Genomic DNA, 27,985 nt, shown 5'->3' with positions numbered 1-27,985 from the left:
TTCTCTCTCCATATGTGGATTGCTTCGTGCCGTGAGCAGCTCCCAGACCGCATGAGCGTTTCTCAGCTCCTTCTCCCCGAGAGGCAACAGGGGAGGGTGGTCCCAGTTCCCCGCAATGTAGACAATGCTGGAAGTGATGCTGGAGTCGAGGAGTGGAAGAGATGCATAAACATGGAGGCAGCATGCCTAATTAATGACCTGAAACCAGCTGGAAAGGTCAGTTTGTTTGCGGGGGCCGCGCTCCAGGCACGCGTGCTGAATGCGAACTTGGCCTCGGAAAGGGCACAGCTCCCTCCCGGGATGGAGGGAGGAGGGGGAGCCAGCACAGGAGCCTTGACAGCCTTCAGCCTCACTCATTAGTGTGCACCCAGGCCGGGATGGGTCTCTCTTCAGCCTCACTCATTAGTGTGCACCCAGGCCGTCCCCCCTTGTCTGGCGAGCCCCATTCCTTGTGGGGTTCTGCTGAGAAGCCAGGCTGCTTTCTGGGGAAAGGGCAGGCTCCTGCAGGTCTTTGGTGTGGGATGCTGCAGAGAACAGGCTGTTTTTTCTGGGCTGTCTTGTCAGGCACTTGTCGACTGAGTTTGATCTGCAGAGTCTTATTACTCATATTAACACTGTCAGCAGCACGCGTGCAAAAATTGAGCGTCTGGATGCAAACGTCAGGGAATTGATATAAAAATGTTCTTTGTAGCTGTTCTTTGTCCCCGTGGAACTTTTCTTTACAGTGTTCCAGGGGCTAAAAATTCAAGTTTCTTGCCTAATCCCAGGGTTCTGGGAGTTAAGGCTTTATGAATATTACAAATTATCATCAAGCTTGGTACAGACTTGTAAAGACAGCTGTCCTGTAGGACAAGGTTGCCATGGGTTGTCATGTGAGATCTTCAGGGTACTTGCCAGCCCTTGCAGTTTCTGACCACCCTTCATCTCAACACTTGGGCAGAGCCATGAGATAACATGCAGAGAAAATCAAGGGGAGACAGCATTACTGAGTCACTTTGCAGACAGTGCTGGGCACTTCTGGTGTCGATAAAATCACAGAGATGTCACACGCACAACAACGGTGGCAATGAGAGGAAAGTGCCTTTGATGAGGCAGGTTTTCTCCCTCTCTGAGATGAACACAATGTCATCCCAGCTGTTCCCCACTTGCAGAGAGCTCTCTTTCTAGTGGTGTTTCTGGGACAAACCCTTTTCTTCAGGCCTTTGGCCTCATGTTCCCAGTTTGTCCCAGCAAACTGAATTGATCAAAGCTGCTTTTGCCATGCAGTGGATCAGGAGCAACAGTTGCTGGTTGTGTTTAGCTTTCAGGCAGACTGAGGGTGTCTAGCCACAAAAAGAGACAGAAAATCTGTCCAAAGGCAGCTGGTCATGCTTTGTCATTTAAATTGGCAGTCTGTCTGTGTTGGGGAATGCAGAGAGCATGGGGGAAGGCACCATCCCAGGTCTGAGCAAAGCACCTCAGACAGTCCCTGGTGGCCTTAGTGAAGGTGAACTGTTGGAACTGGGATCAAACTGATCACACAAGGGGTTGATCATGCAGGCAGGGCACAGCCTGCACCCTTCCCTGTCTGGGTCCTTCCACCCAAGCAGTGACCAAGGCGGCTTCTGCCAAGAGTGATGAAGACTCTTTATTAGAGGAAGACCCTCTGCCAGGCAGAGCAAGGCATCTGCAGAGCACAGCAGTTCCCTGCAAGCAGCAGAAGGCAGGAGGTGTTTGCAAAGTCCAGCACATCCTTGACCTCTCACCCGGCCTTGCCATAGATTTAGGTGACTTAGACCTCTCATCCTTGCAGTGAAATCTGTGGTTGTACATCACATTTACTCTCAGACAAAGATCTTTTCTGTGGGAATGCCAGTCTTCTTGGGTTCAATTTACAGGTTTTAAGTTACTATCTGCATTTTGTCCTTTTCCCAGACACACCAGTGCAGTGGGCCCTGCACTCACTTGCTCAGGTGATGGGATTCCCCCTCTTTTTCCCTCACTCAGCCCTGTGCCAGTCCCAGAAGCTGTGTTCTCTGACTCCCAGACCCTGTCTCTCCCATTCCTGTTCCCTCTCTTGGGCGTCACTGCTCCTGGGCCTGGTTTATAACACGGTGTGTGGCACAGGGACAAAGATGACAGGCTTTCCTCCCTGAAGGCTTTTCCTCTTGCAGAGGAAATCGGTTCATTGGCCCGAGCATTCAGCACGACGATTGAGAGCAGCCTGTATCTGGAGCACCAAGTGAGCATCACTAGAACCATCTGAAAAGAGAGAAAAGAGGCAGTGAGTGAGGGATCGGGGCTGGAGGCCGTGTGCTCTGCAGGTGAGTGATCTGTCCGTGCTGGGAGTGGCAGTGTCAGGGCTGGGTGGGCTACCTGGAGCATCACTATTCCTCCTTTGCTGTTACAGAGCTTCCATGCTGCTGCTGCAGCCCCGCTGCTACAGGGGAGGCTTTCCAGGTGTGGGGCAGCTGCCCGCCCAGGCCTGCTGCCCCTGGGGGACTGCCAGGAGCGAGTGTGCTGAGCCTGTGCTGTGGCGTGGGGCGGCCGTGGATGCCCTTGCAGCGAGGCTGAGCCGGGCTGGGCTCGGTGCGGAGCTGCTCCATCCCCGGCTGCCGTGCCTCCCCGTCCTCCCCTCGGCCGTCGGGAGCGGCCGCTCCGGGTGCAGTGAGGCGCCGCGGCCGCCAGGTGCCACTGCCCGGCCGCGCTGCCCGGGGCCGCGCCCGCCCCGCGAGTCCCTCCGTGCGCCGGTGCCTCCATTCCCGCGGGTGCCTCCGTGCGCCGGTGCCTCCATCCCCGCGGGTCCCTCCGTGCGCCGGTGCCTCCATCCCCGCGGGTGCCTCCGTGCGCCGGTGCCTCCATCCCCGCGGGTCCCTCCGTGCGCCGGTGCCTCCATCCCCGCGGGTGCCTCCATCCCCGCGGGGTCCCTGCCCTCGGGGCCGGCAGCTCAGCTCTCCCTGGCTGACTCGCGGGGCCGTGCGGACAGCGCTGCCCTCGGGCTCCCAGCGAGCGCGGCCGCACACCGGAGCGGAGCGGAGCCCGTCCGTTCCCCGGCGCACAAGCGGAACGGGGCGGCAGCTTTCCCTCCCTCACAGCCCTTTGTGCACCCCCGGCCGGGCCGCAGAGCCCGCACGGTTGTCGCCTCCAGCCGCCCCTCGCATGCCCATCCCCGGGGACAGTGGGGTCCGCTCCGCGGGGCCGCTCCTCTCTCCGGGCGGGGCGAGACCGTGGGATGGGGACAGCGTGACAGTGGGTGCGGGTGTGTGCGGGGAGCGAGCGGGTGTGCAAATACAGGCGGTGCCAGCGGGTTCGGAGTGAGCGCGGAGCGGGCGTGAGCGCTGAGCGAGGGGCGTGTGCGGGGGACGCGGGTGTCCGTGTGGGTGCAGGGTGCGCGGTGTGCGAGTCGGGCTGTGTCTGTGTGTGTCTGCCTGTCCATGTGTGTCTCTGCCTGTGTCTGTGTGTGCGTGTGCGCGCACCGGGGGCAGCTCCCCACGTGGGGCTGACGCGGCAGCCCCGGCCCGATCCGGGGCTATAAAGCCGCTCAGCGGCGAGCGAGGCAGAGCAGCCGCGGCCGGCTGCAGCTCCAGCCTCGGCCCCGCTCCGCCCGCCCCGCCGCGCTCGGGGGTCCCGGGGCAGCGCCCAGCATGCGCCGTGCCCGCCCGCAGCCCCCCGGCCCCCGGCGCGCCGCTCTGCCCCGGCCCGCGGCTCTGTAGGAGCGGAGCAGCCGCGCGGAGCCGGGCGCGGCGCGGGTGGAGCCGGGGCGAAGGGCGGGGGTGTCCGCGCAGCCGGGGTTGATGTTTAACCTGGAGCGCCCGTTCACGGAGAGGGGCCACTTCTTCTCCTCCATGGAGTACCAGCGGCAGCTGGAGGAGGAGGAGGGCTACCCCCCTCCCGGCACTAATGGGACCTTCAACGACAGCGGGGCCGGCCCGGGCTGGGACGCGCCGTACCCTCTGCACACCACCATCACTCTCATCAGCCTGGCCAGCTTGCTCATGCTCTTCACCGTCTTTGGCAACGTTCTGGTCATCATCGCTGTCTTCACCAGCCGGGCACTCAAAGCCCCCCAGAACCTCTTCCTGGTCTCCTTAGCCTCAGCTGACATCCTGGTGGCCACACTGGTCATCCCCTTCTCGCTGGCAAATGAGGTGATGGGCTACTGGTACTTCGGTAAAGTGTGGTGTGAGATCTACCTGGCCTTGGATGTGCTGTTCTGCACCTCCTCCATTGTGCACCTCTGTGCCATCAGCCTGGACCGGTACTGGTCCATCACACAAGCCATCGAGTACAACCTCAAGCGTACCCCGCGACGCATCAAGTGCATCATCTTCATCGTCTGGGTCATCTCAGCTGTCATCTCCTTCCCACCACTCATCTCCATCGAGAAGAAGAGCGGGCAGCAGGCTGACCAGGGGGTGGCAGGGTGCAAGATCAACGATGAGAAGTGGTACATCATCTCTTCTAGCATCGGCTCCTTCTTTGCCCCCTGCCTCATCATGATCCTGGTCTACATGCGCATCTACCAGATAGCCAAGAGGAGAACGAGGGTCCCACCGAACAAGCGGGCGGAGCGCCCCGAGAAGAAGCAGAATGGCTTGGCTGACAAGGAGGACCTGCCAGCCACAGCACAGCTCAACGGGGAGAAGGCGGCAGGAGGCAGTGGCGGGCAAGAGGGAGAGGTCAACGGCATAGACATGGAGGAGACCTCTTCCTCTGAGCACCAGGAGAACAACCAGTGCAAGAAGTCGGAGAAACCATCGAGAGGAAAGACCAAGACTAAGCTGAGCCAAATTAAGCCCGGGGACAATTTGCCCAGGAAGACAGAGGAGGAGAGGAACACCAAAGGGTCCCGCTGGAGAGGCAGGCAGAACCGGGAGAAGCGCTTCACCTTTGTGCTTGCCGTGGTGATCGGGGTCTTTGTCATCTGCTGGTTCCCCTTCTTCTTCACCTACACGCTGATGGCCGTCTGCGAGAGCTGCTCCGTGCCCGACACCCTCTTCAAGTTCTTCTTCTGGTTCGGTTACTGCAACAGCTCCTTGAACCCTGTCATCTACACCATTTTCAACCATGACTTCAGACGGGCTTTCAAAAGGATCCTCTGCAGGATAGAGAGGAAAAGGAGTGCTTGAAGGACCCTTTGCTACCGGCAGGACTAACCAAGACTTTGTAGGAGTGTAAAGTATGTCTCTCTTGGGCTGTGCTTGCATGGGATGGTTTCCTTCAGCTCATGAGCAGGAAGCCTTTAAAACCTGAGATGAGCCTGTGGGAGCACCGGGCAGCAGCAGTGAGGAGCAGCAGGCAAGTGGAGGTCCGAGCTGTGGCATTCAGCTTGCCAGGGGAGGATGGCCTTTGACTTGCTGGGTTTGTTTTGTTAGTTTTTTTTTTTCTTTTGCCAGAATCTCTCAGTGGATATTCTCATGACTGCTTAGTTTGACTCTTTAAAGGCAAACATCGTGCAGCTCTGTGAGATGAACAACAAAGAGGGAGTATGCCACACCAGAGGTGTTGGCTTTTTATTTTGTTGTGTCTTTTTCCCCCCTGTTGTATATGTAATGAATTTTGACCCCCTTGTAAAATAGAGTATTGTATTCTTGAATTTGATGTCTTAATTTTTGTAAGGCAAGCAGCTTTGAAACTGTGAATGCTTTAATTATCTTTGATACCTTAAAAGTCTTTCTTTTCCTACCCCCTGCAAAGCCCCTCAAAACCACTGACCAACTAGAGCCATCCTCCTACCTGACAGTTTGATAATATTACCAAAATTCCCAAATTCCTGGGTTGTTTTTTTTGGTTTTTTTTTTGGCTATAAACTTAGGATCACAGACCTCACCAGACTGGCTATTTTTGTTGCTATTTTTTTGATGTCATACCTGTTTCTGTTTAGTTTCTGTGTTGCCTGTGACACAACACAGCTGAGATGGCACCTGCCATCTCGCTACTCGTGAGAGCAGAGCCCGACGGAGCGGTGGCTTTGCTGTGCAGGCAGGGATGTCCCAGGCAACAGGGACTGTCTCTCCCTTGCAACGTGAGCCTTGGCCCCCTGCCAGGCTCCCCAGAGTTAATCTTGTTTGATATTACACTACTCTGCAGCACTGAAATGTGTTCGATGCTCACTTGCTTCCTCCACCTCAACTGTAAATAGGTAACATTTCAAAGCAAACAGCAGGGCTCTGCATATCATGTTATCTCATCTCTGCTGATTTGTGATGGTTTAACTCCTGCAGGATTTCCTGCAGGGGGGAAGGAGTTTGTGCACAGTGGCCATTCCTCTTTCTCAATTAAGAAAGAGTTCAGTTTTTAACCTGCCAGTCTCATCTTTCCTAGGAAATAGGGAAGCATCCCTCTTTCAGTCTTATACAAGGCAAAACTCTGAAATGGGAAACTTAACTTCCAGTTTCTCCATTATTTTATAGTGTAATTAAGCTTTTTTTTTTTTTTTTTTTTTTTTTTAATCCAAGTGTAAATATTGTGAGATTGGAGCAGGAGAGAGAGTTAATACTGCTTTTACACTCTTTCCTGAAATGGCTTTCAGCTCTTTGTGCTAAAAAAAAAAATAAATCCAAAACAAAAATGGACAGAACAAATATAACATCCTTGTGCCATGAATAAATTTCTGGAGAACATTTATAGGAAAAACTTTTGATTTAACACAATAAATAAATGAATCTGCAAGTCTTTTAATGTTAGGAATACAGCTTTATCAAATGCTGACTAGTCACAGAGACGGTTTGGAGAAAGCAAAGTTTGTATACATTGAATGTATAAATGAATTTGCCTTCTCTTGAGTTGTATGGTACACAGGAAGAGACTTTAAAAAATACATTTTTACTTTTGGGAAGTGTTTTGTTGATTTTGCTCTCTCTTTTGACTTTCTAATTAACTCCAAGTGTCCCCGGATGCATCTTGGGACTTGGAGAGCAGTGTTTACATTCACTTGCATTTTCAGAACTGAATCCTCAAGAGGTGAGGAAAGCAAATAAACTGTGCTTTAATGTAAAAAAAAAAAAACAACAAAAACAAAACCAAACCACGAGCAGAAGTTGCTATAATGGATGATTATTTTTATTAAATAAAAAAACGTTTACAGATCAAGTGTGAAAATCCTCTGAATAATGTTAGCTGTTTTATTGTATTGTATTTTATTTTATTTTCTGAACTGTTCACGGAGCTACCGGTAGCTTTGGTCTTGCCATTTTTTGAAGAACATGCTGGGCAAAGCACTCGTGTTGTCTGAAAGGGATTGTCAGCCCAGGTAGGAACAATGCCTCTGTTCATCATGCAGTGGCATAATAACAAATGAGTCCTTGATATTTCTTGGGTATTTCCACCCCCCCTCCCCTCTTTGTGCCACGGGAAGGGCACTCATGTGTTTGTTAAAGAAAAGAGCGTAGGGTTTGAGGGTGTGATTTGCACCCTGGGAGTGCAGCCTGGCACTGCTGCTGGGGACCTGCCTGGCATGGTGCTTGCAGCCATTGGGAGGGTTTTTAATAATCAGTTTGCAAATGGGATTAGAAACAATTAGGCTGGGAGGCAACATTTTGTGATATATGCAGGAGTGTCCACCTGAGTGGGCCTTTGTTTCCAGAGCTTGCTTGCCCTTCCACCAGTGCTGCCAAGACCCTCCCTAAAGGAGGTCACAGGGGAACGTTCTCCCACTGAATGTGGAACTCCTGGTGAGAAAATAAATAATCAGAGCCCCGTGTGGGAGCTGCTGGCCCCACTCTGCCAGTGCCCCAGGGCTGCAGCTGGAGGTGCTTGGCACGGTGATAGGGGGCCAGGATGTGCAGGCAGCATCTCTGCTGCGTGTAGGGCACCTGATGGTGGCCCAGAGATGAACATCTGGCTCACCTCATGGTGGCCTTTGCAGGTCAGGGGAACTTGTTTTTGGTAGAGTGTCCTGCTCCCACTCTGGTCTTGGCTGACCCTGATGGCCTGGGAGGGTTTTACAAAGCAGATCCCGTGGGAGACTCTGGGTCAGTTCCTGGGACACGAGGTGATCCAGAGCCATTGATTGCACTTGCTCCACCCCTCTGGCTGTCAATGTCCTTGCTGCCAAATCTCTAGAGTGGACAGTAGAATATTTTGCTGGGTTTGGGGCTGGGAGACTGAGGTTCTTCCCCTTCCCCCCTGAATCCCTCCCCATCATTGCTTCCAGGTCATTCCCTTGCAAATGACGCGTTTAAGGGATGTAATGAACTTTGATTGTTTTTTATAACCTTTTATTTTGGGGCTGAAAGGTTAATGGTGTGAGGGGAGGGAGGGGGACCTGTCAGCCCAGCTGGGTGGGAGCCAGCCAGGCTGGCACAGCAAACACCAGGCAGAGACTCCACTGCCAGCTCTGCCCTGGGAGAAGTTTCTCCACCACTTTCCTCTGTGGGGTGACCCTGCAAACCACCCCTTGTGTGGGGACCCCCGAGGAGGGCACAAAGGTGCCAGAGAAGGAGTGTGCAGGAAGGGCTCAGGTGAGTGGGTCTGGTGGAGCAAATGTCCTGAAATGCTTCTGGGGAGAGCTGCATGAGCAGCAGGGCTGCCCTTGCAGAGACCTGTGGCTGCCTGCCCAGGGCTTGTCCCTGATCCCCTCAGAACCACTGGTGTATTCATTTGTTTCCATGGGGTTTTGGTCCACGTTCTCAGGGGGCCAAGCAGCTGGCCACACAGAGGAGCCTCTTTCCTGTGAGGGAGGGACTTGGCCTGAGCCACTCTGCTCACACAAAATGAGTTTCCCACACCCAGAGGAGCCTTGGTGGATTTCAGGCAGTGTTCATTGGCCTTCCTGTGCTGTGAGTACCCCCAGTCCCACCCTGCATCCTCTTGCCCAGAGGAAGGCTCCCTCTGGCTTGGGTGGTGGCCCTGCTGCCTATGCAACTTTCCCCACTCTTTGTCTTATTTCTTAACATTCTCTGCTCTTTGGAAAAGTTCAAAGTCTGTTGAGATTGCTCCATTATTACAGCCAGTGCTCTGGCAGATAGCTCCACTTGCAGCTCTCATCTTCTCTGGTATGAACTGCTCTTTGCAGCTGGTTTATAGGAACATCTCTGTGACTTGTGAAATGTTTGTAGTAGCTGTGATTTCTGTGCCTTATCTCAAGTTGTAGGAATGGAGTGAAGAGAGAGCAGAATTTGTGTCAGCCCAACCCTTGCAGTAGCCACTGGTTCTCCCTCAGCTCACAAATGCTCAGGACCAGATCCCAACCCCTCTGGGAACAGAAAGTGTTGTAGTCTGAGCCCTGGGAAGCCCAGGTGAAATTCCATCTGGGAGTCACAGTGCAGGGAGGCTACAGCACAATCCCAAATTTCCTCAAGGCTCAGCAGAGGGGATGGTGAGCAGGGCTGTGGAGGACACAAAAATTCATTGCCTTTTTTGTGTCAGACCATGGCTAGTCCCAGGAGGGAGGTGTCATGCAAGCAGAGGAGGAGGAGGAGGCTTGCTGTTGTGGAGCAGGGGTTGTTGAGAGGTGTTGGATGGAGATACTGATGTTTGAGCTGGTCATTCAGCATTCTTCCATCTTGGGACACCTTCTTGGACATTCCAGTTGCCCCCTAGGAGAGCTCATTTCCCAAGGAGGACCACAAATGTTGAGGACATCATCTCATCCAGGAGTATGAGGGTGTGAAGTGGGTCTCAGCACCCAAATCCAACAGAGAGACATGAGGATAGACCATTAAAGGGAGCAGGAAGACAACTCCCTCACTTGAGCACAGGTGTCATCAACACAGGTAAAAACTTGTTGGCTTAAACTAGTTTAAAACTGCTTAAGCTGGCTCTGGTTTAGTCTGTTAATGTGATCATCAATTCCATGTTGGCTAAATTCAGAGAGAGCATCTCTGCTGGCTTGGATCTAAGGTCCTGCTTTGCTTCTGTGGCTCTGAGAGTGGCCTGTAGCAGATTTCAGGGAATAGTGAAGAGCAAGGACCCTTCCCAGGAGGCTCGGGGGTCATTAGGTGCTCTGGGATTTCCTGGGGCCAGCAGTGCCTTTTGCACTAGTGGAGAAATTCCACTGACATGTGTTTCCTGTCGGCAGTGCTCTGCAGCAGGAGGTCTGCAGGGCTTTCAGAGGCATGTTTGAGTCAAAAGCCAGCAGTTGGGTCTGTGTGAGAGTGAAGGGGTGAATGGGTTTTATCAGGAGGTGAGACGAGCTGACCTGGGCACCCCTGCTTTACTGCGTGCACTGCCTGCAGCCTTTGGCCCAAATTGGTTTGGGCACAGCCCAGGATATTGCATTTACAGGAGCAGCCTTGAGGCCCCCCAGAGCTCTGTGACCTGCTGCAGGGTTCACTCCCAGACATGAGAAACATTTGCTTTAAGTCAGCTGCTACATGGAAGAATAGATTGCTCTGCTGCTGCTTGAAACAGTTGTGTTTTGCTGGACCATGACTTTATGGCCTTTTTTCTTGTTTGTTTTTCAATTGCTCCCCACAGAAAAGAAGAAAAGAACAAGCTTCTTACTGCTGGATATCTCTGATAAAATAACTTCTGGTGAAGGCTGCCTTTTCTTCATCTGTGCATGTGGCATTGCTGCAAAGTATTCATCCTAAGTTTGACACCTTAAGGTGTTACCGAAAGATTCCCCAAGTAAAAAATGAAATAAATGTATAAATATTAAGGACTCTGCACCCAAACTTCTTTTCTGAACTGACTGAACTTTTTTGTAGAGTGAAAAGCTGAATTCTGGTCTTTTGCTACCAGGATAACTTTTGGCACTAGAAGAATTTGGACAAACTGTTCCTCTTGCAGACTAAACCATGCAGGGTTGGACCCTGGGGTGGCAGACCTGGCAGCTTGGCTGCTGGGATGCTGATTTATACCCTGCTGGAGCTCTCCTTTCCCAGCTTATTCCTGCAGTCACAATTCCTGGATAATCTAGGGATGAGTCCTCGCTGTGTAAGGCTGGGCTTGTTCTTGGTTCCATGATGCAGACACTTGAGCTGAAATGGCTCCTTGAATGGGGTTTGTCAGAATGAAGTTCCTGTTTTTAATTTAGGCAACCTTTCCTTGGCACAAACAGCTCTCCATGCTCGTTGTCTCTGCTGTGCTGTTACCCAGACAGGGCACAGGGGACACCAAATGCAGCACTGAGCTCATCTTTCCCCCAGAAGTACCCAAAACACAGAGAAGTGGCACGACCCCAGTCAACCACATGGCCAACATGAAAAGGGACTGGAGTCTCCCTGTTTTTCTCTTGGTTATGGGTTTGACCTAAGCACAACCCAAAGATTTATACTTCAGAGATGTTAAAAGCAATCCTGCATTTTTTATTTAAAAGCAAATATCTTGTGGCTTTAAACCAGCCTCAAAATCTAGTGGGGACAGAAGAGTTAAAATGTCCAATTCAAATGAAATCACCTGACTTGCTTACTTTGAAAGATTTACCATGCAGGGCCTCTGGCGTTGCTGTCTCAGGGTAATGAAGATACATCCGACACATTCTGAGGAGCAGGATAATTGCTTTCATCAACACCAGTCAGTGTTTGGGTGAGATGGCTTTAAACAGTGCAGCAGGGAGGAAAAGAAAAGCTAAATGCTGCTCTGCTGAGCTGGGCACGCATCGAGGAGAGCAAGGTAAGCAGTGCTGGATGCAGGGCAATCTTTCATCACTGTTGGCTCTGTGGGGGCTAATTAGAGACTGTGTTCTGGCTGCTGTGACTGGTACGGATGGGATTTGGTCCAAACAAGGTTTTCTGTAGTAAAATAACATGGTTGTAGCAACAGATGCAATGGTGGCAACTGCCTTTAAAGCCCGGTGTTAACTGGCTTAAACCTTTGCATTGGAAATGATCTGCTCCTATTGTAGCTGTTGCTCATTGTTCCCAGAAATGCCTGTTCCTGACCCTGCTGCTGGGTGATGTGAGAGATGTGCAGCCGTGTCAGGAAGGTGGTCAAGGACTAGGAAACAATTCACACCAGTGACATCCACCTGTGAGGGGCCTGGGTTTTATTTGCCCTAAGTCAAATACCTGTTTTTGTCACCTCAGCCTCATGGATTCCCACTGCTGAGCATGTAGCAGTGACTGGGGGTGGGATGAGGGCACACACTTGGGGATGTACAAATGGAGTCCATGGAAAATGAGACACAGTGAAGCTGTGTGTGGAAATGGTTGGTGTAAACCAGATGATGCTACTGTACACCCATCTGCAAAAGGATTCAGCCTGAAATGCTATGGGAGGCAAACAATCCACCACAGCAATTCCAGCAACTGAGAACATAAAGTTAGGACCCTCCCCTCTTATTAATTGACATCTCACTTGGGATTGCATAGACTGACATCTTCAAGTTATCAGATGTTTGGAGGAAGAGGTGAATTTTTATCTGTTGTTTATTCAGACCAAGATTTAATTAATATTAAATAGATTAAATATTTTATGAAATAGACTGAAATGAAATATTTAGATCCCTTTTCCCCCCAGATAGCATCCCCAGTGGATGTTTATGTGGGCAGTAAAGCTAGAACATCTTCTGAATGTCAGAGTGTGTTCAAAGATCAGAGTTACATGGGAGTATCATCTGTGGGTATGAATTAAATTTGTCTTGGGTCCTTGTCTTTGGCAGCCATGTGGGAACGTGGTCTTCCTTCCTCTGGGATTAATGAGCCACAACCTTCTGGGACTCAGGTGCCACTTCAGTGCAGGTGTCACCCTGTTCTCCTGCCACATTCATCTTCAGTGGGGAAATAGGCCTCGTGGGGAAGGGTTTTCTCCCATGCTTCTCATTTATCAGGGCAGTGAACACAAACTGAGAAGAAAACAGCATTGATTCATACAGATTAATTACGTTCCTGAAGAGGAAAATGTGGGAAAACAGCATCTTGCCTGAAGGAGGGCAGCTAACTCCTCATCAGTTGTGCAGGCTGGTGCTGTGTATCCCCCACCAGAGCAGGAGTGGGACCACTGTCCCCAAGTCAGGAATCAGCTGCTTGGCCTTGGTGGCAAATGCTTAACTAGAAATAGTCCTGCTGTCAAAATCCACCTGCCAGTGAGTGGAGACTGAAAAAATGACCCTTGGTTTGGTGCAGCCAATGATGGCTTGGAGCTACAGTCCCTACCTGTCTGTCATTGTATCCATCAAGTGATGATGGGCACTGGGAGGGGCTGGGGATGCATTTCCTCCAGTGCCCAATTTCTAGGGCTGGAGTTTGGCCCCTGTGCTGGCACTGGCAGTATTGTAGCCAGAGTTTGCTTGGTTTGGGCTACACTGAGCTTGTTTTAAAAGTATGTACACTGTCCTAGCAGGAGTTTTCTAAACAAAAGTATTGTCATAACCCACACAAAAGGACTTGTGTGTTTAGATAAGACCTCCCATCAAGAGTGAGGATAAATCCAGGGCTCTCGTTGTCCAAAAGACCACTTTGGTCTACTGGAATATTTCAGAAGCTTTAGCAGAGTAATGGTTTGTCCCTCTCACCTCTGCCAGCATCACTGCAAGAGGATGAAGCCAGTGCAACCATTCAGAGTGGTTAAGTGACTTGCTAGAGGTTGAGTGAAAAAAGCTGTGGTAGATTAATAAAATATGGTTCTAAATAATTCAGCATGGGCCAGCTGATGGAGCTTAACAGGACCAGAAAGCTGATCTCATTCAGTTTGGTGTGAAGCAGTGCCTGGTCAGCTTTTTGGCTGGTAAGGTAAGGGATGCTGAGGACCTCTGGGAGGGGGTCTCATGCTGTGTGGGCATGTCTGCCCACCCCATTACTAATCTCACAATGGTGCTCAGAGACTGGCTGGGGATGGCAGCTTTGTGTTTGGTGTGGTGGCAATTGTTCTCTGTGTCCTTTGGTGTCTTTAGGGTCCCTTTTGGTTTCCTGCCAGGAAAGGGCATCCCTGCTCTGGGTGGGCTTGTGAGTCCATGCTGTCCATGATGCCTGGGAAAGGCAACTCTTCAATTTGCTGGACAAAGGAGCCTGGATTCTAAGGTCACAGAGGCCCAAGATGATGGTCCTTGCTTGAGGGATGTGCATCCCCAATGCTCATAGCATCACCTGAGGGGCACCTGCAGACCCCTGGGGAAGGAGCCAGCCAGAGTGTGGGAATTCCAGCCTTACTGTGCCCTCCTGCTCCTGTTCCTGCAGGCTGTGCTCTCCTGCACTCTCCTCCTGTGGCTGCAGGCTGACTGGCAGTCTGTTTGCAGACACCAGCACTCCATGCTTGCCTTGTCTCTGGATGCTGCAGCAGTACCTCATTAAGTCCAGGTCTTTTTCTAGGAATCTGCTGAAGAAAACCCAAACAAACCTGTCTTTGTTTTTATGGCTTATCTCTGTGCTGCTGAATTGCCTCGAGTTTCATTGCCAGCAGGCAGCAGAACCCCCAATACCCATCAGGGATGTCTTTTCACTTATCCTGCCAGGTTTTCTCAGAGCTGTAAACAGAGCCAAGCAGAGAAAACCATTTCCAGAGCAGATTTCTGAGGGCCCCCACAGGACCACAGCCAGGCAGGCAGGTCAGCACCTGGGAAAGCCAGCCCTTGCTGGCAGCTCTCCTCTCCTTTTGGTGAATGGCACCAGCTCTTGATCTGCATTGTTAACTGCAGGGAACTGGTGAGGACTGACTCCCCATGGCTGGGCACAGGTCTTGGGAGGCTGCCCTCTTGATGCATGGATGTCAGTGGCACCAGGCTAACGCTGAATGCACCTGCTGTCCCTCATATATGGCCCTCAAACTGGGGCTTTCTCTGCTGGGGAAGAGAATTAGGTGATAGCTGAGCTGATTGTGGTTTTGCCTTGTGACACAGAGAAAGGCACATGCAATAGGAGCCCAAAGAGAGTCTGGTTAATGTGCTTCTGGAATTGGATTGTTTAAAGCAAACAGCTTTAGAGATATGACTAAAGTAGGAAAAGAAACTTGGAAAAGACCCCATTTGGGATAAAAGCAAAGAAGGCTATTTTTTGCAAATACCAGTATAGCTTCTTCTAAAAATAATATCTTGGATGTCTGTTCGAAAATGAGAACCAAATGTGATTCTGAACAGTCTAATGCAGCCTGTCATTTCAGAGGAGGAGGGATGGAGACCTCTCACTGGAGGCAGGGGATGTGCTTGCAGGCTCTCAGAGACAAGGCAGAAACCAGACTGTGAGGAATCCCAAGCACAGCTTTGCAAGGAAACGTGGATGGGAACGAGCAGCATTTGCCCACAGGCTGCTGAATTGCAGGTTTGCTGTGTTGGCAGCCATCTTCAACCATGGCTCTGGGAAGATTTTTGAGAGTATGTGAGAGTTTCTGAGGATCAGGAGAATGGCATGTGGGTGGCCTTGCTTTCACATCAGCTGTGGCATTCACATAAGAAAAGGAGTAACCCACTGTTACCTTCTGGTGGTTTTAGTTTTCTAAGCAGGAGCAATATCAAAGGGTGGGGTAGAAGATGGAATGGTCCTTGCAAGAGAGGCCACATCAGAGCTGTCTTTCTGTTCAGCTATTTCAGGTCCTTTCTGGCTGTCCTTGCCTCCCTGGTGCACTGTTCCTGAGAATCCTGTGGAAGCAGCAAGGGAGGTTTCTCTTCTTTTTGCACGTCTTTGCCTCAGCATCTCAAGCAGATTTTTTTCATCAGCCAACAGCTGAGAACACTGTGTTCAAAGTGAATTCAGGTTGCAAACATTGATGCTGGTGCCAAAGCCTTGCAAATGGTTGAAAACCTTCAGGGTCCCCTTCAGTACTAACTCAGACAGCATCCAAGCACTTTTGGAGTGTTTTCATAGACTTCTCACCAGTCTAATATTAAGCTCTGCTCCAACTTTGCCCTTTCCAAGCAGTGATCCAGCTCTCCTCTGGCCCTTCTATGAAAAGCTTGCAAGAAGTTTTTTCTTCTTATGGAACTGATGAATGTGAGAGTGTTTTATTTGAAATGTACTGAAAAGAGCACTCCACCTCAGGCAGGGGTACAGGGACATGCACCTTACAGGGTGCACATTTCTCCAGCCCTGCCTGATGGCTTCACCTGCCCTTTGCAATGTAAGCCAGGGAGAGGCCTGCCTGTTTCCTTTATGACCAGTGTCTGTGAAGAACACAGTGATGAGGCAGTGAGACCACCAGCCTGTGGAGTGTTTGTTTTGGGTAGCACTGGACCTTTCCTAAGTATGAATCAGAGTCTGTCTCTGGAGGGAAAACTTTCTCTTGGATCTTCTTACAGGGGTTTAATTCATCTTCCTCTGCCTGTGGATGATGTCATGATGGGACTGAGAGGCCAGGAGTCAGCAATAGGTGATCTAATGGAAAAGGTCTGTAGGTGTCAGCTGTACTTGCCTGGGGGTTTGCAGTGGTCTCAGCTGCTCTCACCTTTGTTAGCCCATTAGACAAATCCTCTGGCACGATGCCCAAGGCCAAGAGAGCTGTCAGGTGGCACAGGGAGGGCTGGAGAGTTGGATACACCAAGTCCCTTGGGCTGAGGGCAGTGAGCAAGCTCTCCACCTTGCAAGCTCAGAGCACCCTCTTTGCCCTTGCTTGGTAGCCTTGTCTCCAAGATGACTTGCCCAAAAACCACACTAACCTTCATGGGACTTAAACAGACCCTGCAAGCTGGAGCATCCTCTGTCCTGCAAGCTGGATGTTTCCAGCCCTCACTACTAAAGAGAGGGGCTACTTCAGCCAAATTGTGCCTGAGCTATCACAGGGACAAAGCTGCAATATTTCTTTGAGCTGTTTTGGAATTGATTGAATGACTGATGGCAGTGTTGGGAGCTTTTTGGTACCCAACTGGGATGCCCCCCTCAAAACCAAAACAACAGCAGAAGGTGCTTTTCTTGTGACATGTTTTGATTCTGTCACTGTGTGTAGTTTTTGTGATCACTTTGTTTTGCCCAACTGTGTTGCTCTGGGCATGATGGGGAGGAAAATCCATCTTTCAGTAAGTACTCCTCGAGCCACCTGCTGTCACAGCAGATTGCTGCATGTGTCTCTGTTCCCAGAGAACAAAACCATTGTAAATCTGAATTTTCAGGTCGTGTTCCATGGCTTCTGCTATCTGATCCACCTCACAGTGCAAAATTTTCAGCGTGTGTTGGATGCAGCCCAAAACATTATGCCATAAGCATGAAACAGCTGTAATATAGAATGTGAATCTCATGTGCAAAGACTTAGAGGATTTGGATTTCCAGGCCAGAGGAAGAAGAACATCCTGCAGCAAAAACCCTTCTGCAAAGCCCTGCTTTTTTCTCTCTGAGACACTGCAGGAGAGGAGACTTTTGCACTTGCCTGGGAGAAACTCAGGCACTGTGCACTAAGTGCTGTGACATGCACCCTAATCCTTTTGCCATGGTACATGGAATTTGAGTGTGTTTCTCCATCCCCAGCTGCATCAACAGTCTTTGGAGGCTTTATTGAACTCTGCTTTTCCCCTGTTCTGGATCCCCACTCTCTAGCCTTGCTCTGACAAGACAGGGACTAAACCTTCTCCAGAGCTTCTTAGTGACTGTATCTATGGAGCAAGCAGCTGGCTTGGTAGGCAGGTGTTTGCCCATCTTTATGGCTGTCACAATTTATTAATGTGGGGCATGACCACAGTGCCTCTGGAAAGAGCCCAGCACTAACTGCTCACTTCCTAGACTTGTCATCCATTCCTTCTGCCAGGTCATCTCCACTTCAGATCTGCTTTCTTTTGGATACAATTATTTTTTTTAAGTGACAGTGCCCTCAAGGATTTTGGCAAAAGAAAAGCAAAATGGAAAAATCTTTCTGGCAGGACCCATTCTTCTGACACAGCAGCAGCTGCTGTGGAGGAGAGCCAGCAGCAGGGATCCTCTTTGGAGGAGTTTACAGGCTGAGGATCAGAGCTTGCTCTTCTGTCCCTGCTTGGTAGCACAAGCAGCCTCCCTGCAGGGAGAGGTGGTAGCCAAATCAAGCTTGAAATGTGACATTCACAGCTCTAATTAGATAATTGCAGTTTCACTTTGACTCCAGAACCCACCAACCCCAAGCAGGTGAATGAGCCTGTCTTCCAAGGCTTGCCAAAAGGCAGCCTAGGACCTTCCTCAGTGCAGTGACCAGCCAGGCCAGGACTCCATTGTTTAAATGTCTGTAGCAGGGCAAGCTGAGTCACCCTGAGCACTCACTTTCTCTTGGTCCATGGTGAAGGGAACCTCCTGGCCAGCTCTGGGAAAATACTTTCTCTAGAGCTGCAGCACTGGCAGAGAGAAATCTGGTCAAGGAGGGAATAACACAATTTCCTTCTCCCTTTTGTCTTGGTGGGCTCCATCCAACTCTACAGCAATAGGCTGACCATTCACAGCTCTTCATAACTTATTAAACCTTTACTGAATATTTCAATAAGCACAGCCAAAAAAAAAAAATAAAAGCTTGGTAGGCATTTCTCCTGAGTCTAATGTTAGGATTTGTGAGCTTGGAGCAGGGCTCTGGACAGGGACTGGAAGGACACTGGAGAAGAGGACAGCAGTCCACCATGTCTGGATTTCATGGGCTGAGGAAGCTCTTGGTGCAGGTACATGATGCTCTCAAGGGTTTGCTGCTCTCATAAGCCAAAAGCATGTCTAAGTTTTAAGGAAGGACAGGTCTTTTTGCTTCATCTTCCCACCTCTTTCCCTTCCCCACTTCACACTGTTAATCACACTGGCAGGATGCCCTCCAGGCTGAGACTGTTCTGAGAGCAGGGTGAGAGGAGGATGCTGAGAAGGAACAGCAGGCTGTAGATTTTTCTTCTCTAGCATGATTTAGCCATGATTAATGCACATGGAAAATAATCAGTGCATTTAGCCTAATTCTGCAGAATTATTGAAGGGATGATAACAAGGGGAGAGGAGATATTTTGCTGCTTTTAATATATTTTTAGGAAGGAGGGCAGGTGTCATGTGAATCTGGTTAGGTGACATCAGCATCTCATATTAAGGCAGGGAGCAAAATTTATCACTGTTTTTCATTTTTTTTCCTTTTTGTTTTTTTTTTTTTTGTCTGCAAAAGGCATTGCTAGTCTGAGCTCTGGAGATCTCCCAAAACCAGGTCAAAAGAAGCTCATTCATCATTAAAACAACACAGTCTGTATTAAAAGGAAGAGGGATTGTAAATGTGGAATCTTTGGAAAATGGGATTATTATGCCTTGCTCTGAGCTGTTGATCACATCAGCCTTTCCACCCCTCCTTTGAGTGTGCTGCCAGTGGGGCTGGGTACAGCAAATTGCTCCTGGTTCCTGGGGAAAATGCACCATGCAGGAGCTGGGTCAGGCAGACAGCTGGGGCCTGAGCACATCATTACAATGTGGTGCTCATCTTCTTTACACACATCACAAAACCTCTTGTGTTTTAAGTTAGGTCAGCTATGGCTACCTCTAGTTTGCTTACTGCTGTGATCTCTATTTATCCCCTTAGGAAGGAAAACAGCTTGTTTTATGAGCCAAAGGTCTTGTAAAACTTTCTTCTCCTCATCTGTTAAAATGAAATAATAAAATATTGGTTTACTGGAGAGATATTAATATTTCTTCAGATTATATAATGCACTAAATAATACACAGAAATTACTGATATGGAAACTATTAGAAAAGCCTATTTTGTGGTTTTAATTGCATTCCTTTCTGGCCCAGGTAAGTGTGTCAGCTACTTCCTTTAATTGTGTTTTTGAGACTTTGAATTTACACTTTATGTATTTTCCATTTTCCTGTAATTCCCATTTACCTACACAAAATTAACACTTCTTTTCCCTGCTGAGCTTACTGCTATTGATTTTTTCTTTAGTTTTCTAATTTTGCAAACTTTGATTAGGGTTTTTTTTTTCCCTCTGTAGGTTTCTATAGGTGTCCATGTCTGTTCAGAGAGATTATTGTCCATAAGTGCTTAATTTCAGAGTCCAAAGACATAGAATTTCAGACAGAGCTAGGAGCCATGTGATCTCTGAGTCAAACTGCAAAGAAAAATTGGATGCCATGGCATTTAGCAATCAGGCTCTTGGGTGTTGCCTCATCACAGATGAGAGCAAGGCTGAAGCTGCCTCCTCCTTTGCTGCCTTCTGGGGCCATTGGAAGCAGTGGGTGCCTGAGGCTGCACTGCATGGCAAAGCCTTGGGACTGGGATATACAGGGAATGCCCTCACTGCATGGCAAAGCCTTGGGATTGGGACATCCAGGGACTGCCCTCACTGCATGGCAAAGCCTTGGGACTGGGACATCCAGGGAATGCCCGCACTGCATGGCAAAGCCTTGGGATTGGGATATCCAGGGACTGCCCTCACTGCATGGCAAAGCCTTGGGATTGGGACATCCAGGGAATGCCCTCACTGCATGGCAAAGCCTTGGGATTGGGACATCCAGGGAATGCCTGCACTGCATGGCAAAGCCTTGGGACTGGGATATCCAGGGAATGCCCTCACTGCATGGTAAAGCCTTGGGATTGGGATATCCAGGGACTGCCCTCATTGCATGGCAAAGCCTTGGGACTGGGATATCCAGGGAATGCCCTCACTGCATGGTAAAGCCTTGGGATTGGGATATCCAGGGAATGCCCTCACTGCCTGCCTTGGTGCTGGTGGTGCCTCCTGGGGGACTGCAAGCACGTAGCTGGGGACTGGAGGCGGCACTGGTGTTGATGTGAGGATATGGCAGCCCCAGGGGCTTGGCTGGGGCACAATGCAAACCCTGCTGGGGTTTGGTTCCTGGGGGAAGCCTGACCTCATTAGACCAGCTTGTCACATCATGGTTAGGTTTATTCCTTCAGAGACTCTTCAATGATTCCCTTTCAGCTGAGGAAGGGGATTTGCCTTTGCATCCTTGCACATCAGGGTGCCCAGGCTTGGGTGGAAGGGTGCACAGAGAGTGGCACCCTCTGCAAGAGAGATGGATTTTCTGTCCTGGAAAGTGAGGAGCAGAGTGAGGGGACAGAGGTGTCCAGGTGAGCCTGAGCTGGTGCACACAGCCAGGTCCTGGGTGTGCAGCTCTGTGCTCTGTACCAGGCCAGCAGAACCTTTGGAGAGGTACTGGGGCAGGAGCTGGATTCCACTGACTTTTAGAAGTTGGTTGAATGCTCTTCTCCTCACAGATCAGCTTCAGGAACATGCTGTAGGTCTGGATATTGGAGTGGAGATTATAGCTAGCAATTTTAAGCTTTAGGAGGTAAAAACTAAACCTATGCTGGCCAGACATGAATAGTCTGGTGTAAATGAAGAGGACAATCCCATGTGTTCTGCCATGTCATGAGACTTCCTCAGAAGGTCCAAAATGCTCAACAGCCCAGGGAGGAGCAGACAGATGTTGCCAGGGGCTCAACTCTTGGAGTTATTTTGCCCAGATGAACAGCAGTGATCTACCAGGTGGCATAAATGGAGTGGCCCAGTGCTGCTTGCTGCTGAGTGAGCAGCCAGCAGTGGGTATGAGCATTTCTGTGAGACTGGGAAGAGACTGGGAAAAGGCTGGAGAAAGATGTGGCCTCCTGGTGCAGTCTTTGGGCCTTGGCTCACTAGAACAAGCACAAAGTTGTTCATGCAGATGCTTTTCAAGTGAGTAAATGCCAAGTGCCTCTGCAGGGCATGGTGGTCTGGTACCTGTCCAAGGAGATTTGCTTTTGACTGTGTAACCCGCCCTTGCAGAGAAAACCCACTGAGGTTTTTTTTTTCCTCTCTTTCATGATAAGCACAAGTGCCTGTGGTGGTCACAAGATCCCTTCAGGAGCATCCTGACTCAAGCAGCTTGTGGTGTTGTTTGTAAAAGTCCAATTTTCTTTTTGAGGAAAATCAATACAGCTCATTACTTAGCCGAGAAAAGAGCCCTGTGTCAGTTCCACTGGAAGCAGGCCTTGAGCAGGCTCAGCCAGTGTTTGTAAGGCAGACAACAGGCTGATGGCCTTTGTCTTAAATTATCTGTTCCAAACTAAAACTGCCCCACTGAGAAGAACGATCAGCTTCCCGCAGACCACCAAAAAGCTGCTCAACAAGTGAATACCACCAGCCTTGGGCAAAATAGACACTGGAAAAAAAAAAAGTAACAACCCAGAAGACACTTTTTTACACCTGCTGTGATGACTGTAAGTTCTCATGCTGCTTCTTCATTATATCCTTTCTTCTAGGCTCTGGCCACATCATCTAGTCTTTTCATTTCAGTGCTAAGAGGCAAGATACAGTGCTACAAGGCTGACAGATAGCCAAATATTCTTTGTTGAGCCTATTTTGAGTGGTGAGACAGAAGTCAGGTGCTTGGCCCAAACTTATGATGAGTTCAAGACATTTATGTAAGCACATGAGGTGTTTAAAAGCAGCTTTGGAATCTGAGAGGGGTTGAGATAGTTGGGTACAGTGCACTTGCTACCATATGTGTGTGTGTGTGTATGGCTTTGGGAACTGCACTCTTGGTCACTTGTTTATACAGAATGTGGACTGGGGCATCCTCACCTGCATTCCCAAGTAAATACATACTTTGGCTACTCATATGAATGTATGTGCAGTGAAATCTGCTCCTTGCTGCAGCCCAGTTTCAGGATCCAAGATTACAATCCCTTCTCAGAAGTTTGCTAGTTTAGAAAGTTGGAGGAGGTATTTATCTTGTGTGAAATGAAGAATGCAGAGAAAAAATGCACATTGTGGCTGCTGAGCAATAGAACTGGGGGCTAAACAGTCTTATCTTTATGGTTTTGGTTTAGGATCTGAATGAAGAGAATGAGTGAACAGAAATTTAATGGAGATATTTCACTGCAGTATGTTTAGGGACAAGGTCAGTGAGATGAGAGGACCAATTGTGCATGGAGAATTATTGAGAAGGTAACCTAATGGCTGGAGTACTTACTCAGCCAGGAAGAGCTATAAATAAGGATGCAAAGCTGGTAAATTCTGTTAAACAAATTCCCTGTCTTAGCTATTCACAGGCTGCTTGCAGACCAGAGTGGATAACAAAAGAAAGACTGTGGTTTATTTGAGGGGAGTAATCACCCAAGAAATCTGTCTTCTCTCTCCAGATCACCTTTGTGGTGGCTGCTCTTGAGAGAAGATATTGGATGCATGGAATGCTGGTGAGCTTGGCCCTGCCTGTCTCCTCTCCATTGGGTGGTGAGGGGTGGCTTCCACCCTCACACCCTGGGATGAGCAGCATGCTTGGGGCTGGAGGAATGTGTCCCAGCAGCAGGGAGTGGGGCAGTGCTTGCAACAGCATTTTGTAGTGCACTGACCTCTTGACCAGCTCCTGTCTGCACATGTGTACCACCAGGCCAGGAAAACCAAACCTGGAAGGGATTTGCATCCTTGTCCCTAAATCTGTCCAAAAACCTTCTCTTGTTTTGGTTTCCATCACTGGTTCGTTTCCAGTCTTCCTCTGTACCAAGCCCTTGATCTCATGAGCTGTCTTTAAGAATTGATTCCAGATTCTAGATAATTTCAGGCTGTGGGATTGTGAACAGATGACATTGCTTATATTACCAGGCTCTTCCGGTGTTTGATGATGGCTATGATTGCAGTACATATAACATTATTTATTATTTGACTGCAATTACAATAGCATGGGTGATGTTATGCCTGACTAGCTGATTAATCATCTGGAGCAATGAGTAAATCTCCCCCTCTTTTTCAATAATTAATTTGTACAGCTGGATTGCAGTTGGCTGAGTGAGCGTGGAAGTGATCAAGGCAAACAGAGAGGTGTTTGGCAGCTTTAGGCTGTCAGAAAGGATGAGCATATGGAACTCTTGGGGCAACTATTCCCTCTGTGATGTAAACTGTAGCTCAAGCCAGCTCTGATCCACCTCAGGGAGCTGCATTGCTGTGGTAGGTGGCCAAAGTGCTGCAGCCAAGTTGATCCAGTCAGAGTTATAAGTTCTGGCTTTGAGGGTAGGGCCATTTCAGACCGTAGGATGCAAAGCTCTTTCCTCTTGCAAGGGTTTGAGAGCCCTTTGCCAGTGTGTTTGTAGCTACCCAGGAGTGAAGGGGAGAGAGAAATTGGTTACTAGAATTGGATGAAATACCTGCTGTGCTGGGGACTTGCCATGATGGCTTAGGGTCACTGCTGTCCCCAAGCAGGTCCAGTGGCTTTCTGGTTCTGCCTGCAGTCTGGGCCACATACATTCAGTCAACAGCAGTACAGATTGTCTGAAAGTACCTCATGGTTTTGCTTGTGGGCATTTACAGTTCAAATCAAGAGACATTGCAGCCTCTCCCTTCCTCATATGTTGATATTCTTTGCTCTCCTGATACAGCAAAGATCAAGTTGAAATATTAAATGTCCTCCCCAATGAAATTACATATGGATGGTTGCAATCAATTCCCTCTGCCTCGTGCAGTTTGCTATTGTTTTATCCTTTCCTTCCCTTCCTCTAAAAGACATGAGGCTTTCATTTGACAAAAGATAAAGACTTCAATTTCCACTCTATCCAAGGAGAACTGAGTTCCCAAATCTCGGTTTTCACAGAGGTGAATTAGAGGTGATTAAAGGTGGTGGAGGCAAGATGACTGAATGGAAACACAGCCCTGAAGCTTAGTGGACACTGCAGGACAGGGAAGAGAGGACACACACTGATGCCTGCTACAGTGATGGTAAACCCCTTGGTAACAGCAGTGAATCAGCAGCTCTGAACAGCTTTTGCCAGAGCTGTGGTTTATCCCTGCCGGACACAGCTGTGTTCCCATCCTGTCAACCTCTGGTTATATTGAGCTGAGCATTTCATCACCATGGGCTGAAACTCTCTGAGTGGAGGGTGTTCACACCCATCAGGCAGGAGTGGAGGAAACCCCAGAGCACAGTGGGAGAGGGCACCAAACAGCCCCATCCATGGTGCTGCCTTCAGTGCCCTGCCCAGAGGCACTCCTGCCACTCCTGTGCTACAGGTGTATTGAGACCACAACACATTTCCTCAAAAATCAATCAGACTTTTCATTACACTTTAGTCTTTGCCTTCCTGTCTGAGCCTTACACATTGCTATGTTTGTGGCTGTTCTCAGTGCTGGTGTGGCTTTGCTTATGATACAGTAATTTTTTACTTTCTGATTGCTAGTATCTCCTGTTTTACATTCTTTCCACATCAATCTGTGAAACCAGAGATAACTCAGATGAAAAGGAGTCAATTATGTGGTGCCTGGGATACTCATAGTCTGGACTTTATGACCCAGGAAGTTTCTCTCTGCACCATGCTCCCAATTTGTTGAGTTTTTTTTTTCTTCATTAATATAAACAAATAACATATCCTGGATACTCTGCAGTCAACAGAGCTCACTTTATTGGCAGTAACTGACTTAGAAACTACTATATCTCTGTGAATTTTAATCTATATCTATATCTATGTAACTATCTATCTCTATCTATCTATCTGTCTATCATCTATCTTTCATTCAGCTAGGAATATTTTTTTTCATTTTGCTTTTTTTTCCACTTCATCATCAAGTTGAAAGCTTGCTGATGGTAGATTCTCGGACAATTTCTGAAATTAACCCAAGCTAGGAACTTTCTATTGTTTTTCATTTATGTGGTGGTATTTTCCAAACCTTTCCTTCCCACTTGATCCTTGATTGGCATGCTACCATGGATAAGGCAGGAGACAAGTTGGGTCAGCACTGAGTCCTTGGGAACTCTCTGCAGGTGGCTGCTGGGAGTGTCAAACCAGTAATGCAATAGATTAAATTTACTTATGATGTATTGCTGCTGTCTTCAGGGAGGTCTTCACCATGGACAAATATCTCCTGTTAGTGTGACTGCAATGCTCAAGTCTTCCCTTCTGACCAGATTTCTGTCTAAAACAGCAAGCAGCCAAGCAATAATGACTGTGCTTAGGTGACTTTCAAGTTTTCATTATTTTGTACAAAAAGGACGAGCAGAAGCTTATAAATTTCAGTGTGAGAATGCACTGAGAAGCAGAAGGTTTGAATTAAAGTCACCATGCTTTTTGATCCAGTATTTGGAATTTAGGTGTGGGGATTTTGTAAGGGAAGAATGTACCTCATCATAAAGTGCTGGAAACCAGTTCTTCTTTTGAAGTTTTGTTTCCAGACACTGAAACCCCATTGAAACATCCTATATATCATGCTGTAAACCCCATTGAAACATCCTATATATCATGCTGTATTACACTATATATTATATAGTTTCTGTACCAGACGAGATTATAAACGAGCATTCTTCACTCCCTTATATTTGAGAGCAGACTGTTTATTATTTGTTCTTTGTAATGTTTTACCTGGCAGAGGGTTCATTTTTAATTTCTCTCCTCGTGCTGGGTTGCCTGTGTGTCTCTGCCCGAGGCTGGAAGGGGTGGGGGCCCATCCTGGACCTGGAGAAAGCACCTTGTTTTCCTCCTAGAGGCTGCTCCTTTGGCAGTCACCCTTCCCAGGGGACACTCAGAGTACTGGTGAGGGAGAGCTGGTTGCAGATGTGAGCCTGCAGGCTCAGGGCTGCTACCCAGCAGACTTCACCAGAAGGAAAAATTACTGAAGAAAAAAAATATAAATAATGCAAACCCAGGACACAACAGGAGGAGTAGCCTTAAGTACTTTAAATTTGGGGAACTGAAAGTCATCTCACTGCACCATGACATTTTAAGCAAAGTCATTATAATTAATCTTCTTTTAATATAGAATAATAGTCTAAGAAAATGCAACACAAGCCATACTTCTCCTGCTAACATGTATCCAGGAGACAGAGTGGATTTGAAGTAAGGTGATCTTTGTAATATGGTAGAAATAAATTCCTGAAAGCAGCAATTGATCGATATGGAGAGTGGCAGGTAAAAGCTGTACAAATACCTTCTCTAAAAGCATTGGATATAGTAATTCCCACAGCACCAGGAAGATGTTAGCTAATCAGATACACCATAAGCTTCACTATCTTGTAAAAAAAAAAAAAAAGAAAAAAAACAGAAAAAAGAGAAAAAAGAGAAAATCTCTGAGCATATGGCCAGCAAGTGACAAATGTGTATGCTGGGACTCTCTGGAACAGGGGACAGCCATGGCCACAGCTGTGACTCACTCCTGAATGGCACCAAGGAGGCTGTTTGCTTTCATGATTCAAGTGGATGTGTGGCTCTGGCACCTACTCCAGGCCAGTCTGGAGGGCACGTTGGCAGTGTGAGAGCATTGAGCTGGTGTTGAAGAGCCAGCCTGGTCTCCTCTGTGCACCTTTGAGGCATCTCTCTGCCACTGACAATAGGTACAGTTACTAGGGGAGGATGTTTGCAGGGGACTCTGCCATTCCCCTTGGCAGGCAGGAGGTCAGGATTAGCAGATAAATCTACATCTATTTCTGGGTGAATCCATGCACAATTCATAAGTGTCACTGGTTCTGCAGGAGCAGCAGCTCCTGTACATAACCTTGATCACCACTTTTCATACCCACCTACCAAATATATTGTAGAGATTATATTATACTCCTGTGTAGAGGTGGTGGTGTGTTCATCACAGCTTATACTTTATTCTGGTTGTATTATAAATTCTATCCCACAGATAGAAGTACAGATCAAAAAGTGCAGAGAAGTGCTGAAGTGCAATGCCTGTCTCACCAATTTTACAGACTAACAGTACCCTCAGATGGGGTAAGATCTCCTTGACACCTACTGCTCACTAAGCTGCTTTGCTCTGCAGTCCAACATTTAAGATCCTGTCATTTATCCAAGCTCTGGCACCTGTAGGACCCTCTCTATGCTGATTCAGCTCACTAATCTGGCAGAAAAAGTAGTACAACAGAAAAGAGGTAAATGGTTTATGCTGAGTTAATGAGTTGAACTCACCCCTGGCTTTGTTTGCATGGGCCAGCTGGAAATCTCCTTCCTCAGTGAGATGGTGCTAATTCTCATCTCCAATTTTAACTCATTTTCCACATAATTATCTTCTAGATTTTCTTTTGATGCAGGTAAGTAACCTGGAAAGTGGAATGTATACCTTTTGCCCCCCTCTGCCTGGAAACATTTTTTTTTGTCACTGCAGGTGGAGCCTGAACTGAATATTTTCCTCCCCGAACCATATGGAGCTGGGCTTCAAGGGTGTAAACTGCTTGAAAAATGGAAAAAATGCACACAGTAAGTGTTGGGAAGGACAAAACAGTGGTTAAATAATGAAACCAGTTTTGTGATAGCCTGACTGTCAGGCTGGGCACCAGTGTGTTGTTTGTTTTTCCTTAGATTTGTATCT

At 48.6% G+C, this 27,985-nt stretch overlaps 1 protein-coding gene and 1 long non-coding RNA gene across 3 annotated transcripts; both read left to right on the top strand.

The window, feature by feature from the left end:
* On the top strand, positions 1 to 27,970 carry LOC143694814 (uncharacterized). Of its 2 annotated transcripts, none has more exons than XR_013183532.1 (3): positions 1 to 216; positions 2,154 to 2,303; positions 27,782 to 27,970. It is a non-coding gene; the product is annotated as an uncharacterized LOC143694814 (long non-coding RNA). The 2 variants fall into 2 exon arrangements; XR_013183531.1 differs by lacking the exon at positions 27,782 to 27,970 and adding an exon at positions 10,399 to 10,580.
* ADRA2A (adrenoceptor alpha 2A) lies at positions 2,997 to 7,071 on the top strand. The gene has a single exon (XM_054637462.2). The coding sequence runs from the start codon at positions 3,774 to 3,776 to the stop codon at positions 5,106 to 5,108; it is 1,335 nt and encodes a 444-aa protein (XP_054493437.1). The 5' UTR covers positions 2,997 to 3,773; the 3' UTR covers positions 5,109 to 7,071.
* Positions 27,971 to 27,985: the final 15 nt, after the last annotated feature.

The sequence above is a fragment of the Agelaius phoeniceus genome, chromosome 9, assembly GCF_051311805.1.
Source record: "Agelaius phoeniceus isolate bAgePho1 chromosome 9, bAgePho1.hap1, whole genome shotgun sequence".
NCBI classification, from domain to species: domain Eukaryota; kingdom Metazoa; phylum Chordata; class Aves; order Passeriformes; family Icteridae; genus Agelaius; species Agelaius phoeniceus.
Note: the sequence above shows the minus strand (reverse complement) of the source record. Positions and strands in the feature narration are given on the sequence as shown.

Bases quoted from the DNA above. Each gene is read 5' to 3' on its own strand.
- ADRA2A (XM_054637462.2), top strand. From the start codon at position 3,774: ATGTTTAACCTGGAGCGCCCGTTCACGGAGAGGGGCCACTTCTTCTCC.